Source organism: Panthera tigris, chromosome C2 (assembly GCF_018350195.1).
Source record: "Panthera tigris isolate Pti1 chromosome C2, P.tigris_Pti1_mat1.1, whole genome shotgun sequence".
NCBI classification, from domain to species: Eukaryota; Metazoa; Chordata; class Mammalia; order Carnivora; family Felidae; genus Panthera; species Panthera tigris.
In genome coordinates this window covers 132,375,988-132,390,706 of record NC_056668.1, presented here as the reverse complement: position 1 = coordinate 132,390,706, position 14,719 = coordinate 132,375,988, and the positions used below count along the sequence as shown (strand labels likewise).

The following is a 14,719-nucleotide window of genomic DNA, read 5'->3' as shown; positions in this document are numbered from 1 at the left end:
CCCAGTGTGCTACCTTATTTCATGCCTTGGTCTGCATCACATTTGTTAATATCCCCTTGGCCAAAGAAAGTCACAAAACCAGGCTGAGATTCAAAAGGTGGGGAAATAGACACCATCTCCTGATAGGACGATCTGCACTGTAGCGGCACGGATACAGGAAGTGGACAAATTTGTGTGTGGCCAGTTTTAGTAATTTACCAGATAGTGTTTGCTAAAACATCCAGTGGCCTTAATGACTCCAGTGGCCAGCATATGACTCTGTGTGTTTCATTTCCATACATGAATATACTTCCAGCTTCCACATACGGAATGCCCAGAAGAAGGGTGTAACACCCTCCTGGCAAATTAACTTGTATTTTTTCATGGTAAACTCAGATCTCATCAATGTTAAATGTTTTGCTAAGACTTTGAGAACATAATAAGACAGCGGAAGCAGGCTCTACCCCCAAAAGGCAACGGCGGATGCATTCGTTCATTTACTCAACAACTATTTGTTGAGCACTCGTTTGTGCCAGACATTTGACTAGATGCTTGGGATTCATCGTAATGAGATAAATAAAATCCTTGCCTTTGTGGAGATTGTGTTCCACTGAAAGGGCAATAAATGGATAAACAAATCTGTGCCAAGTAGTGATAAGTAAGATGAAGTGATGGGGCAGGGGACAGCGGGTGATAAGGGGATTTTTTAGAGGACGCCGAATAGAGTTGGCCAGTTTCTCTGAGATCACTTTAATTTTTTTTTATTTTGGTTTGCTCTTCATCAGCTCATCCTTTGGTGAGTCACAGCCCAGATGCTGGTGGAAACCCAAGAGTGCTGTTACAGCCTCTGGTGGATTTACCTCTAGGCTGTAGTAGAGCAGGGAGCTAGAGAGAATGGAAGGACTCCTGGGATGGGGGTAGTGGACAGTCAAGGGATCTGACGTGTCCTGAAGGTTGTATATTCTTGTTGGAAGCTCTATTAGAAGTCCCCTTAGCAGGAGCAGGGTCCTCAGAGGACATGCTGTGGGATTAGTGCAACATAATTTGGCCCGAGGGAGAGGGGAGCGTGGGGAGAGATGGCTGAGTTAGAATCATGGTAACCATAGCAACAAGATGGTGACAACTGGGTCACTGTGAAGAGAAAATTGACTGAAGAGAATATTGACCGGATGCCGAAGTGGGAATGTGGCATCTTGAATTTACCAGGTGGAGATAGTCAGGGAGAGAAAATCTGTTGTGTTGTGCGTTCCGCAGCGTCGTCTTTTCAGAGTGAGCCCAAGGCCAGCATAGCCCAACACGCCAAGACACGGAGCTTTGTGTAGCTCTGTCTGTTGCTAGTTTGCACAGTGACAGTGGAATAATCCTTTCCTTCCGTTTCCTCCTCTGTTAAGATTTTGAACCAACCTTTGTTCAGGGCCATTTTCTGGGTTAGCATTTAACGATTATTGGTCAGGTGTCGGGACTCTACCGTGGAGGAAGGTGGTAAATGATGTAGTCTTAAAAGTTCTTGAGTTTTTGCTGACAAACTTTGGGGCTCCCAACTCCAAAGTAAATACCTTTAATGATATACTGTGGGAAAGCTCTTTTTAAATCCTCTCTTTTCGAGGTAGTAGATAAGGTGCAAAAACAAGAAAGAAAGAGGATTAGAAAATGACCCTCCATCCAGCTCATATTGTCTAAAGAGGGAGTAATAAAGTGGCAAATCCCATTTACCTCCTGAAAGCCTAATTTCCTCACTCATCAACGCAAGTGGGAGGCACTTGGCAAGTCCCTGGATGGAGAAAATGTTTCTCGTTTAATTGTTATCAAACAAAGCTGCTTCCAGGTCTGCCGGAGAGGACATGCTCACCCCTGATGCATTCTGTATGTGTGTGAAATGTCAGCTTCTGGAGGCCGTAAGCCCCGTGCTGCGACAGTATAAGGTCCCGCTGAGCAGCCAACAGGATGTAGATGCTTAACTGTTTGCACTCAGAACTGTGGCAGCGGCTGTCCCCACTAACGGCCAGGGTTTGCCCAGCCGTCACCCCCTTAACCTCAAAACCTCCGGCCTCATCCCCTCCGGCATAATCCCCGAGTCCTACGTTGTAACACGCGTCTTGTTCTCATTCTGCCCAGGCAGGCGCATGTTGGCACACAGCTCTGAGAGTAGGTACGGCATGCCGTCTCCTGCCACCCCACAACCCCTTCCTGCCTTCTGCGTTTGTGACTTCAGAGAAAACCACACATACCAGGACCAAATCACCCTGCTGGTCTGAGAATCCAGGGGAGTGTTATCTTGTACATGCAGGTTTGGTTTTCCTGCCAGCTTGGCGTGTGTTGTTCTTTACGAGAAGCCAGAGCAGTGTCTCAAGCTGGGATGTTCTTCCCCAGTGGGGGTTTTTATCTCTCCCTCCCAGGATATGCCGGTGGCAGTGCCGGGCCTCATCGTAGGTTATCATAAGTTAGACTTCAGGGCTCCAGGTGTAATGCAAGGTCACAATGTGTCTGGCATGGAGAAAATGAGGGCTGGGTGTGCCAGCTTTGAGCGTGGCGAAAAATTAAGAGCACTGAATTCCATTCAGTAGCAGCTATTACATTTTATTTCTCTCAAATTAGACCAGGAGACTTTCACCACGGTCTTCCTTCTAGAGATTTGTCTGGGCATTCGGCCCTTCCTAGAATAATACTAGTGGATCAGTTAGCTTCTACTGTGGAATAAAACACCCAAAGCTTAGTGAATTAAGGTAACGATTGTTGCGGCTGAGTCCACAGATCAGCCAGATGATTCCGGTGATCTGGCCGAGGCCTGACTAACCCCACCTGGGCTCACTCGTGCTTCGCCAGCTGTTGGCAGGTCCAACATGGCATCTCTCAAATGTCTGCCAGCTGGTTGGGTCACCTGTCTCACATCATCCAGCAGGCTAGCCCGGGCATGTCCCCATAGCATAGGCAGGGTTCCACAAGAGCACGTGGAAGCAGCAAGGCCTCTCGAGGCGCAGGTTCAGAACTCACGTAATGTCACGTCTACCGTATTCTGTTGGTCAGAGAAAATCACAAGACCAGCCTGGATTCAAGGGGTGGAGAAATGGACTCTACCTCTTTATGCAGAGTTATGTTGTAAAGAGGCCTGGAGGCAGGGAGGTAATAATTGAGGCCATTTTTGCAAACAGTGCATCTCAAACAACAATAACGACTATTATTATTTTGTCGGGCTCTCCAAGGGCTCCAGAGTTTGTTGCCTTTCTTGCATGGTGGAGAAAATCGGGCAAAGATGTGAATTAAGCAGCAGGCGTGGGTAAAGAGTCTTGGAATGGGAAGACTAGACTCTGCACTGCGCGGATTTCATCTGCCCCCTTTTCTACATCTGAGAACTAAGCCTTTTTTTTTTTTTTTAACGTATTCTCTTTGAACGTTATGAAAGCCAAAGTTGTCTAAAATGAGACCGACTGCTTTCTTAGACTCTATTATGTTGGCCTAATTACATATCAGGAAAATGTTTTTCTGGGGCATTGTGTGTAAAACAAAGAGGAAAACAACATCTCCAGCCGGCCCTGGCGTCCTTGCCCCTCCCTCTCGCTGGCAGGGGCTGTGGTCCTGCAGGAGGCCCCGGGGGGAGGATGGGGGCCTGGAAGGCAGGGCTGCTGCAGCTGGCCTCAGAGGGATTTACACTTTCTCCAGAGCGAACGGAGGGGCAAGTCATTCCTGCCTCTGTCCTTCCAGCACAGCTCATGGTGGCTTCCATCTGGTGGGGGAACTTGTTACTCTCCCCACGCCCCCTAGCCCAGGATCTCCTGCCGCAGGAGAAGAGGCTCACATAGCTTCCCAGGTGCTCAGCACAGAACCAGGTTGACTGAGTGTGGAGATTCGTAAATAAAGAGCGGTATGAGAATAGCCTTGCCCTTGGAAATGCTGAAGAACTCGCTGAGTTTCCTGCAAGACTGCCCCCAATGTTAATAGTGCCCACTTGCCATTGGATAAACAGAGATGACCCGTCCCTTGGCATTTCCCTTGGGCCCTGCCTTCGGGTCGCTGCTTTCCATCACTTGAGGGATGACTCTTCCCCACACGCCCTTGTGGCCGGGGTCCCTGCGGCATCCAGGCACAGTCAAGGTAAACCCACATTTCCTGAGACCATGGTTACACCCTGTCTCATCTTCACTACCAACCACATGCTCGACCTCTCTCCATCTGACACTTCCCTCCTGAAATGTCCTCGGCTGTGGTCTCCTACGACCTCGCTGTCCACTCCAGAGATAGTCTCTCAGGCTTTGTGTTGCTTGCCCTCTTATGACGTTTGATGGTGTGAAGTTTTCTCCTTAAACCCGTCTCCCACCCTGGGTGCTCAAGGGCTGATTTCTCCCCATCTGGTCTGTGTTTTATTTATTTTCTGCTCACCTCCTCACCAGGCGAGCTTGTCCTCAGCCAACCTCAAGGCTCCTTGAGTTTGCAACCATCCGAGCGTTAGCTGTGTCCCTTCCTGTTCTTTGTTTTCATCCTACCTCTCCCTGCCTTTAACGATGTATTAGTAGTTTCCTGTGGCTGCTGTAGTGGCTTAAAACAACATAGATGTATTCTCTTACATTTCTGGAGGTCAGAAATCCAAAATGGGTTTTAAGAAATTGCAGTCGAGGTGTTGGGAGAGCTGCGTGGTTTCTGGAAACTGTAGGAGGGAATCTGTTCCTTGACTTTTCAACTTAGAGAATCCATCCTGCTCAAGGCCAGTCACTCTGGCCTCTGCTTCCAACTCCCCACCTCCTTCCCTTACCCCCACCTCCTTCCCTTACCCTCACCTGCTTCTCTCTTCATAGGATGCTTTTGATGACATTGAACCCACCTGGATAATCTTCCCATCTCAAGATCCTTAACTTCATCACATCTGCCAAATCTCTTTTATCATGGAAGGTGACATATTCCCAGGCCCCACAGGTTAGGACGTAGACGTATTTGGGGGAGTGAGTAGGCATATTCTTTTCTACCACAGGCCCCATCTCATCTAGCTCCCTCCTGAACCTACCTTTCATTCTCCCTTGAACTCAGCATGTCTAAAGTGGAATTCACTCCTTCTCATTGTCCTCCTTGTCCTGCGTGCCTTAGTTCAACACGTGATCAGCCCGTACCCAGACCCCCAAACCATCATGTGCATCAAACACAATTTAATTTACCAAGTCTAATATTGATGGACACTTGAGTAATCTTCGGGGTTTTGCTATTGCAGACAGTTCTCCAGTGAATAACTTTGTACATTTGTCATGTCTTATACATACAGGATCGATTCCCAGAAGTGAGATTGTTGTGTCAAAGGGTAAACGTATTTGCAGTTTTGAGAGATACTGTCAAATTGTTCTTCATGAGGTTGAATCAATTTGCCTTCCTGCCAGCGATGTATGAGAATGCCTGCTTCCCCACAGTCTTGTCAACGAAGTGGTTGTCAAACTTCTGGGTTTTTATCAATATGATAGGTGAAAATATCTATCTTGGTAGTTTTAGTTTGCATTTCTCTTATTGTGAGATTTGGTGGGTTTTTTGTGTGCTTAATGGCCATGTGAATTTCCTTTTCTGTGACTCTCTTCCTATCTGTATGCATTTTAAAGCTTGGATTACCGGATTTTTTTTTTCTTGTCACATTTAAGGAACTCTTTCTTTTTTGTCTGTAATATGAGCTACAAATGTTTTCCCATCTTGTCTTTTGTCTTTTGACTTTACCTAGTTTGTCTTTTGCCATGCAGAAGAGTTTTTATGTCACCAAATTTATTATTTTTACTTTATGGCTTCCAGATTCTAAGCTAGCTAGAAAGACTTCCAGTAGGGCCATTAAAATTAAAATAATAAAATTGTGTTAAATGTGAGGAGTTGGCTACAGGCACCAATTTTGCTTTCTTCTGAAAAATCCCAGTGAAATGACACAAAAGAAATGATCAATGATAGGTAGATAGGTAGGTAGACAGATGATAGAGTCAGTCCTCATTATTCATGGATTCTATATTTGCAAATCCTACTTGCTTAAATTTATTTATAATCCCCAAATCAATACTCCTGGTGCTTTCACTATCATTTGCAGGCATAGAGAGTGCCAAAAAACCTTGCGTTGCCAAAATTCATGTTCCCAGCTAAGGTGATCTCTGCCTTCTTGTTTCAGCTCTCTTACTATAAACAAGTGTCCTTTTTGGAGTCTGCTTAATGCCACATTTTTCACATTTTTGTGCTTTTCGTGGGTACTTTTGCTGTTTAAAGTGGCCCCAAGCCTAATGTTGAAGTGCAATCTGGTGTTCCTAGGCACAAGAAGGCTATGATGTGGCTTACAGAACAAACACATGTGTTAGGTAAGTTTTGTTCAGGCTTGAGTTCTAGCACTGTTGTCCATGAGTTCAAAGGTGATCAACAAGATATAGTAAACAAGGTGTCTTTAAACAGAAATACACATAAAACAAGGTTCTGCACTGATCAGGTGATGAGATATTGTCATCAGTATCTCACAGGAACCCAACTCTGTATTTCCCCCAGAGCATTGGTTCAGAGTATTCAGTAATTCTTGTGGCAGCATTTCAGAACAAAGCTCCCATGGATAATGAAAACTGACTGTAGATGATAGATGATAGATAGATAGATAGATAGATAGATAGATAGATAGATAGAGATATCCATAAGAACAAAAAGATTGGAAGAAGAGAAGTAGAAGAGGAATGATTTCAACACATTTTTAGAAAATAGGAGGTGGGTAGAGGGATGCTAATTTGTTTAACAAAGCACAGGAAACCACAACCTGAATGTACAAGGAGCCATTTTCTCTTGCAGAACATGAGAAAGGCTCTGGTTTCCAAAGCATAAATGACCATGGAATGGTGCAGAGTGAACTGCAGAGCTGACAATTTGGGGCATTGGTTTAAAGTCCTTACATGTGGTAGTAAGGTCCCTAGCTCCCATCTCTGCAGCTTTGGGGTCTTAAAAAGTAGGGCTGCAGGAAATTTAAAAAGGTAATCAAAAGGCTGAAAAATAAAGTAAAGGAAATCTTTCAGGGGGTAAAATAAAAAGAGTAAGAAGATGGGGAGGGATAATAAAATGAAAATATCAATCCTCCATTTTGACTTCTAGAAGATCCAAAAAGAAGGGAGAAAATGGAGAAAGGGAAAATTATCAAGGGGAAATAAAAGAACACTTTTCAGAACTGAAGGACAAGAATCCTCAGATGGCAAGGCCATGAAGTGTATACAGCCCTTTGTGTATAAACAACGCACACTAAGGCACATTGTGAAAAGCTGAAACTTCATGGGGAAAAATATCCTAAAATCTTACAAAGCACAACAGGTTACAAAGTATTAGCAATCAAAAGAGATTTCGCAATAGCAGGGCTGATCTCTAGAAGCTAGTAGAGCAGTCCTTGAAAAATCGGAACAGAAAAATAGATTTCAACCCAGACTTCTGTATTTGAACTGTTAGTTAAGGATGATGACAAAGACATGTTTATGAACTCATGGATTCAAATGACTTCCAGGACATTGTTTCCTAGCCACTGGAGGATGAACTCCAACAAAATGTGAAGGAAACCAAGAAGGAGCCTTAGATAGCAGTAGGAGAAGAACCCAGCATGGAAAGCAGCCAGACCAGGATTAGAGCAAAGGTTCAGAAAGCTCCAGAAGTGATGTCTCTGATGGAGAAAAAAATAGAACTAATGTATTTAGTTAGACACATGGGATATTTGTTGATGGGCATAAAATAGAGGTGTTGAGCATATGGAATAAATTTGTGATGGGTTCATGTACAACCAGACACACGAAGAAAAAAAGTGAGGACATGATTAACTCCAGGAAAAATGAAGGCTCGTGTGAAAAAGAAGGCATAGTCACAGCGCATTACCTGACCCGGCATTGAGCAATATTTGCCAAGTTGTAATAACACAAACACTGACTTTTGATTTGATTAAAATTACACTATGACCATTTGGGGCACTAACAGGAAGAGAAGTGTATAGGAATGCTAAGCCTTTATTTCCCATGGTAGGAAATCAAAAGATATCTAAAACTGATAAGAAACAGTAGTATAAACGTACCATGCCAATAAGCGTTGGGCATCAGTGTTTTGGCAGCAATTTTACAAAAGACACACACGTGTTTTTGCAGGGCTCTGCCTTCACGTGCCCTCTCCATGAAAGGTGAGGGCCCAGCCCAAAGGCTTTGGGGAACAAAGGCAAACATTCCTTAGTCACTGTTTTCGGGTACAGACAGCATCCTAGAGCTGGCCCTGCACACTTTTCAGTTATGGGAAATTAAATTCCGCTCTTCATTTTCAGTCATGTAGAAGGGGCCAAGTCTTTTCTTTGCAACTGCGTTTCTCCCAGATTGCTTCCACAGATTGAAACGGGAGAAAAGAGAAGAGCAGGCTGACATTCAGGATACAAACTTTCTCACTGGACCAGTGTGTTACCTCCTGATTACTTGCCTGCACAGAAGGTCTTTAAAAATGATTAAAAGACAGAGGCATTTCTTAGTAAACTCGGCATTCTGTTGTCACGAGTTTTGGAGGGTAAGGGAAGGTTGTGTTCAATGTCTGTTTCCTTAGTTGATTTGCGACCACTGGAGAAATTATAGGGAACAAAGGAAAAAAGAGCCATAAATACAAATGAATTCCTTTTATACACGTTGAAAAACCACAGGACATGCTCCATTTTTTTTTAGCACTCCAGGTGTGATCAGAGATTACGGATCCACACAGGAGAGTGGAGAGTTAATTAAAATTTGTGCTCCGACTTCCAGAAAGAAATGCCTTTCCATTTGATAAGCAGGCTGTCTTTGGAGTGCTGTTTGTGCTTTTCTGTCCTCACTGGAGTGTCACAGAAAAGCAGATCAAAGGGAGCCTCCATTCGGATAGGTTTTCTACCACCTTTCTGAGCTAATGGACTTGAAAGCCTCTTGCACTGACTGCATGGGGCTCATGTCATATTCTAGAAACGCCGTCTTGGTACAGTATTGATAATATGCAAACAGGCTTTGATAGATGCTTACAGAAAATCACATTTAACATTAATTAAATCAAGACCATCCCCAATAGAGTGGGAGAGTCTGGCAGAGTGGGACACCTCACCCCCTACCATTTGTATTTTACTTTTCAACTCACCACGTGACGCCCAGACATTAACACTTGAGATTGAACCGTCAGCTCTGTCAAGCAGGGTTATGTTTTGTTGTGTTTTCTCTTTTCCTTTCAGTCTTTCTGCTTCTGCACCCTCTGGCTGACATCCCCTACCCTGAGGGGAAAAACTGTTGGGGAGAAATCCTGCTGTCTTTCTCTTTAAGATAGTGACAGAATGAAATAAAACAGAGCAAAACTGAGCAGGTCAGGCAGGCTTCAGCAGGGGTTTTGTCCATTGTCTTGCTGTGCTGGGTGCCCGCCGGAGAGAACCCGGCCGGCCAGGGCACAGTCACTAATAAAAGGACTCCATTCTGCCACTCAGGGCTTTGTGAGGCGCCAAAGCTTGTCCTGGTTGCCATGGCTACTGTCTGATTGTGGCGGGTTTGTCACAGTGCTTGATAAAGTGGGAAGGTTATTCTTGATAGGCCCAAGTAATCATAACCTCGCAAAGCTCGAGAGTGTGGATTTAACACTTTTTCCCTCCCCTCTCGAAATCGGGAATGCAGAGATGGGGGCAGGGTTGTCAGGATAAAGCAGCCACAGCAGGTGGTGAGGGCCATGCCTGGCAGGAGGGATGCAGCTAGCTGTGCCCAGGGGGCTGGGCGGAAAGGGGTGTCACTGGGTCATCTGCCGTCCCTTGGCTGGGTGGGGGCTTCAGAGAAGGGGTCAGAACGGGGTTCTCTCCTGACCGCCTCCCCCCATCAAGTGATTATACCTGTGCTCCTCTCTCCTTTCCTCCCTTCCATCCTTCCCTTCCTGCTCCCCCTCCTTTAAGGCCCTTCCTTTCTTCCCCTTCCTTAGCCTCCCATCCTTCCACTCCCCTTCTCCCCTGCTCTCTCCCCTTCCTCGCCCCAAATCCCTTACAGGTCTGGTCCTTTCAGAACCCTCTACTTACCCTTCTCAAGAGGAGAAGGATGGGGAACGTTAGCTCGGAGGTAACAACTGATGGAATTCAGCCATAGAATTGCAGTCTCTTCACTGTCATCAGAAGAGAACTAATTGATTCTCTGGGCAGTACCTCTCTGACTTGCCACATCAGAACTACTGAGAAGGTTCCTTCAAACAGATTCCAGGGCACACCCCCAGGTTTCTGATCTGGTGGGTCTCCGGGGAGGGGGCGGTCTGCAAGACTCTAAATTTCTAACAAGTTCCCAGGTGATCCCAATGTTGCTGGCTCAGAGACCGCACTTTGAGAACCACTGTCAGAGGCCAAGACTTATTTTTTACAGTTGAGGAAACAGGCTCCCAAAGGATAAATTCGTTGCCAGGAGTTCAGGTGGCTTGGTAGCCATGGTGGGATGGGTGCCCAGTGACAGGAGTTTTAAAAGACATTTGAGGGGCGCCTGAGTGTCTCAGTCGGTTAAGCGAACCCCAACTTCGGTTCAGGTCATGATCTTGCGGTTTGTGACTTCGAGCCCCGCGTCGGGCTCTGTGCTGACAGCTCGGAGCCTGGATCCTGCTTGGGATTCTGCGTCTCCCTCTCTCTCTGCCCCTCCCCCACTTGCACCTGCACGCTCGCGCACGCTCTCTCTCTCTCAAAAATAAATCAACATTAAAAAAAAATTAAAAGCCATTTGAAGAGGTAGGGCTCATCTGTCTTCCAGCCCCCTAGCCCAGAGCAGCCAGATGAGTGGTTCTATTTCCAAAAGGCCTCCAGCAGGACAGCCACTCCCACCAATGGTTCCCTTCTGAGCAGTGCCTCCCTCAAGAGAAGCCCACCTTCCTCGGTGCTCTAGGCCCGATGTGGCCTTCTGTAGTATATGCTGGAGTTTTCTCCCCCCGGATGCCCCTTCCCCCACTCCATCTGTCAACTCTCTGCCCGGCCCTTGGGCCCCAGGAAGCCCACCTTGACCATGGCTGGTATCCTTCCTCTCTGCTGACCTTCGAAGCTTCGTGGCCCTGCCAGTAGGCCATTCTGTATTTCCATTACTTGCATGTGGGTGCTGTTGCCTCTGTGAACTGTGACCTCTAGCAGCGGGACCGTGCCTTCACTTACCTCTGTACCCACCACTCTGAAATACTAGCCGGATGCATCCACACAGCTGCCTCAGTTGGAAAGAGTCTGGACACAGGTTTGAGAGGTTCTGAGGTCAACTACAAGAAGCCAGTCTAACAGGGATTGGGAATCCATTGTACACACAGGGCAGGGTGGGGGCTGACCTTCCAGTGTCAGCGAGGAGCCAGGAGTAAGGCATCAGGCCTGCTGCCTTGAGAGAGCATGAGGAACCCAAGGCAATGGCCTCTAGTTAGGGCGCCCCCCACCCTGTGGTGGCAGGACTGAGTTTTTAAATTGAAAGGCAAGTTAGCCCCCTCAGACACACGCAGAAAACACAGGCAGCACTCATTTATCCCTTTATGGCAGGATGTATAACAGGTGAAGCTCCCTGTGTGCAGGTGTGTGCGTGAGCACACATGTGTGTGTGTGTGTGTGTGTGTGTGTGTGTGTGTGTGTGTTGTTGCTGCCATGACTGGATGATGCTAACGACATGATCACTTATGAAATGCCGTCTAATGCCCCACGACACACTCCGAAATCACCAGTGTGTGGTGTCATGAATATGGCTTTGAGGCAAGGTGATTGCACTTCTCCAGTGAAACTCACAGGAGGCTAGTTGTCCAGACAAGAATAAACCCAAATGAATGCGTTAATCCTTTGGCTCCAATTCCTTGCCGACTGCACAGACTGAGTTGCGGCCCAGCAAGAAATCCCATGCTGGCAATTTGGCTCTGAAATCTTTAAGCATCGTTGGAGCCGGGCCTCCAGGCTGCAGGACGTCCCCCGCCTCTTTACTGAACAGCACCCCCTCAGTCACTCAGGTGTTGACATGGTGCGACTGCAGCCCTCACAGTGGCCTTTCTCCCCCAGGGTGTCGAGGTGCAGACAGACTACGTGCCCCTGCTGAACTCCCTGGCGGCCTATGGCTGGCAGCTCACCTGTGTGCTACCTACTCCCGTTGTCAAGACAACCAGGTAACAATAATAGTCATCGTTGTTCTTCTTCTTATCATTATTCAACACTTCCTCTGTGCTGCACACTGTTCCCAGTAAGTGCTTCATGCACATAACTTATCTAATCCTGTGACAAGTCTGTGAGGCTAGTGGAGTCACTCCGATTCTCTGGCTAGGAAGTGACAGAACCAGGATTTCAGATTCTTAACCACCACCCCCACAGAGCACTCCCCTGCACCCCTCTTCCCACACGGGGAGCCTTGGCCAGTGAATCATTACTGCCAGGCATGTCAAAGATGAGCCCCCGGGTTGAGGGGCCCCAGGGCTTTGAGGTGCAAAAGAAATTGAGCCCCTACTGTGTGCCCTGTGCTGGCCTGGATAGGTGCCTTGCGTTTAAATTTCATTTAGTCCTCAGAAAACCCCTAGAAGGTGGAATCCTTTTATTAAGCTGAGGCAACATGGCCAGGGAAGTTGAAGGGACTCAGCCAAGATCACAGCCCTGGGCCCTGGTCAATAGTCCCACAAAGAGGAGGTAAAGACCTGCAGTCTTGCCCCTTGCTTGAGGCACTTCTTACAGTTTCACATTTAGGGACACTTGTCCACCTGAGCTCAGCCCACCGTCCCCTCAGCTCACGGGCTGGTCCTGGTGTTACTAACCCTGAAAGGCCTTCCATCTGTATTTTGGGTGTATCTAAACTAATCCTCCTAACTATCCTGTGGGATTATAAGCATAGATAGGATTCCCATTTTGCAGATGAAGAAACTGAGGCTCAGAGAGGCTCTGTCACATACCTGAGGTCACACAGACAGTAAGTGGCAGAACCTGGGACTAACTAGCACCTCAGTCTGCATAGTCAGGCACTTCTCCTAGGCCAGGCAGCCCCTTTGCTGACCTGTAGGGATGCCCCCTCCCGTGACCCTCAGTGTCCCACCTTCCCCGAGTCCTGCTACGTGTTCACAGGGTGATGGCCAGCGTGAGGCAAGTTTGGCGATCTGGGGGGACAGCAGGGCGGTGCAGCCGCAGAGCCTAGACTGAGGGTGAGAACGATGGTGATGATCAGTGCCTTCCAGGGTCCCTCCCTGAACGCATCTGGGCTCTCATCATGTCCCCCTCCTGACACTGGGCTACAGTGGGGCACTGCACGCTGCGGGGGGCTAGTCTGCAGCATCTTTGGGCCCTGGGCCATTGGGAGCCTCCATGCTGCCTCATGGCCAAGACTCCTGTGGGTATGGGGTGATGCAGAGGGGTGGAAAGAACCCTACATTTGTGGCCTGAAAACTTGAACCCGAGTCCTGAGCCTGCCACTTGGTAACTGTCCGTCTTGGTCAAGTCCCAGAGCTGCTCTGAATCAGTTTCCTTGTCCGTAAGAGGGAAGAATGCCTACCCCACCACCCATTCCAGAGGACAAGAGTCGTGATGAGAATGGACTTGCACGCAAAGCCCCAGCTCTCTAAACCCAGAGGGTGCTGACAGGTGTCTCTGTCTCCATCTCAGATCTCACACCTGCTCAGTCACCACCCCAACCCCAGTCCTCTACTTCCCTGTGCCCTACATGCCACCTCGCGGTGGAGTGGGGGGCACATGGAACCAGGCAAGTTTGAGCTTGAAGCCTCGCTGTGTGATCCCAAGCCCGCTCCTTAAATGAGCTTCTGTGTCCTGACTGTGAAGGCGGTGGGCTTCCACTCCTTGGAGCTCTGTGGTGAGGCTTAAACGAGCCATGGTGTGTGAAACCACCCAGCCCAGCCCCAGCACAAAATACGTTCGTTTCCTCCCACCTTCCCCTCTGACATTCCACGCAGTGACGCTTGCCTCAGCAGAGAAGACACTTGCAAAGAGAGATTTAAGAAAGTGATCAGAAGAAGGAGGCAGTGCTGAGAACAGTGACCTTCACAAATACGTCTGCCATCTTTGAAGGCAGCTCTGTGGGGTCCGAGAGGAACGCGCACTCACTGCGCCTTAAACAAGAGCGGCCCTCCTGAGAGCCCCTCACCTGCGCCTGCAGGAGCCGGGCTGCCTTGGCGAGGGCTGCCAGCGAGGGTGAATCGGGCGCACAGCCCTCCCCTCTGCTCAGCCAGGCTCTGTGCCTGCTGTTCGGTAAAGGCTGGCCGGTGGGCAGAGCTCACCACCCATCCCGGGCCAATCTGACCTCTCCGTGGCTCATTACCAAAGACAGATTTGGAAGAGGCTTCCCACCTCTTGAGATTCACTAAAGACGCCAGTTTATCATCATTTGGCCAAGATGCCAGCTGTTATTCCATATCGAGGGAAGGAAGGGGAGTTTCCAGCAACGAAGCTGGTATGGCAGGGACACCCACAAAGCTTTTGTTGAGCCTCCAGCATAACCCTCTGGAAGCAAGACAGGGATGGCCTGGGAGGGGGCTGCTGCTTGATTCCTGACCTCTCACTGTCTGGTGGCAGCTTTCCTTTCTGCGGGTGGCCAGCCTTGACAAAGTTAGGGACAGAAACATCTGTGAGGCTTGGGGTCCCCTCCCCTACCGCCACCAGGTGTAACAACTCATTCTCCACTCTGCATGTGTTACAGGGAGGGGAATGTATCCACCAAGCAGATTGTCTTTCTTCAGAGACCGTGTCTACCTCAGAAAATCAAGAAGAAGGAATCAAAGGTAAGTGACCTTGATTGCCTTCCCCAGTTTTCCTTAGCAGGGCTCCATCCTCAAGTGAATTTTC

The 14,719-nt window shown here is 48.0% G+C and overlaps 1 protein-coding gene and 1 long non-coding RNA gene across 4 annotated transcripts in view; one reads left to right on the top strand and one right to left on the bottom strand.

Moving 5' to 3' along the window:
* The window catches only part of RFTN1 (raftlin, lipid raft linker 1), a 208,212-nt gene that overhangs the window by 182,665 nt on the left and 10,828 nt on the right, over positions 1 to 14,719 (top strand). For all 3 annotated transcript variants that reach the window (XM_042956971.1, XM_007087353.3, XM_042956970.1), the window contains 2 exons: positions 11,948 to 12,051; positions 14,574 to 14,655. In XM_042956971.1, the coding sequence (XP_042812905.1) occupies positions 11,948 to 12,051; positions 14,574 to 14,655 (186 nt within the window). The remainder of the gene's footprint in view (positions 1 to 11,947; positions 12,052 to 14,573; positions 14,656 to 14,719) is intronic.
* On the bottom strand, positions 8,437 to 9,276 carry LOC122230710. Its single transcript, XR_006207756.1, has 2 exons — positions 9,067 to 9,276; positions 8,437 to 8,525 (listed from the first exon to the last, which is right to left on the bottom strand). It is a non-coding gene; the product is annotated as an uncharacterized LOC122230710 (long non-coding RNA).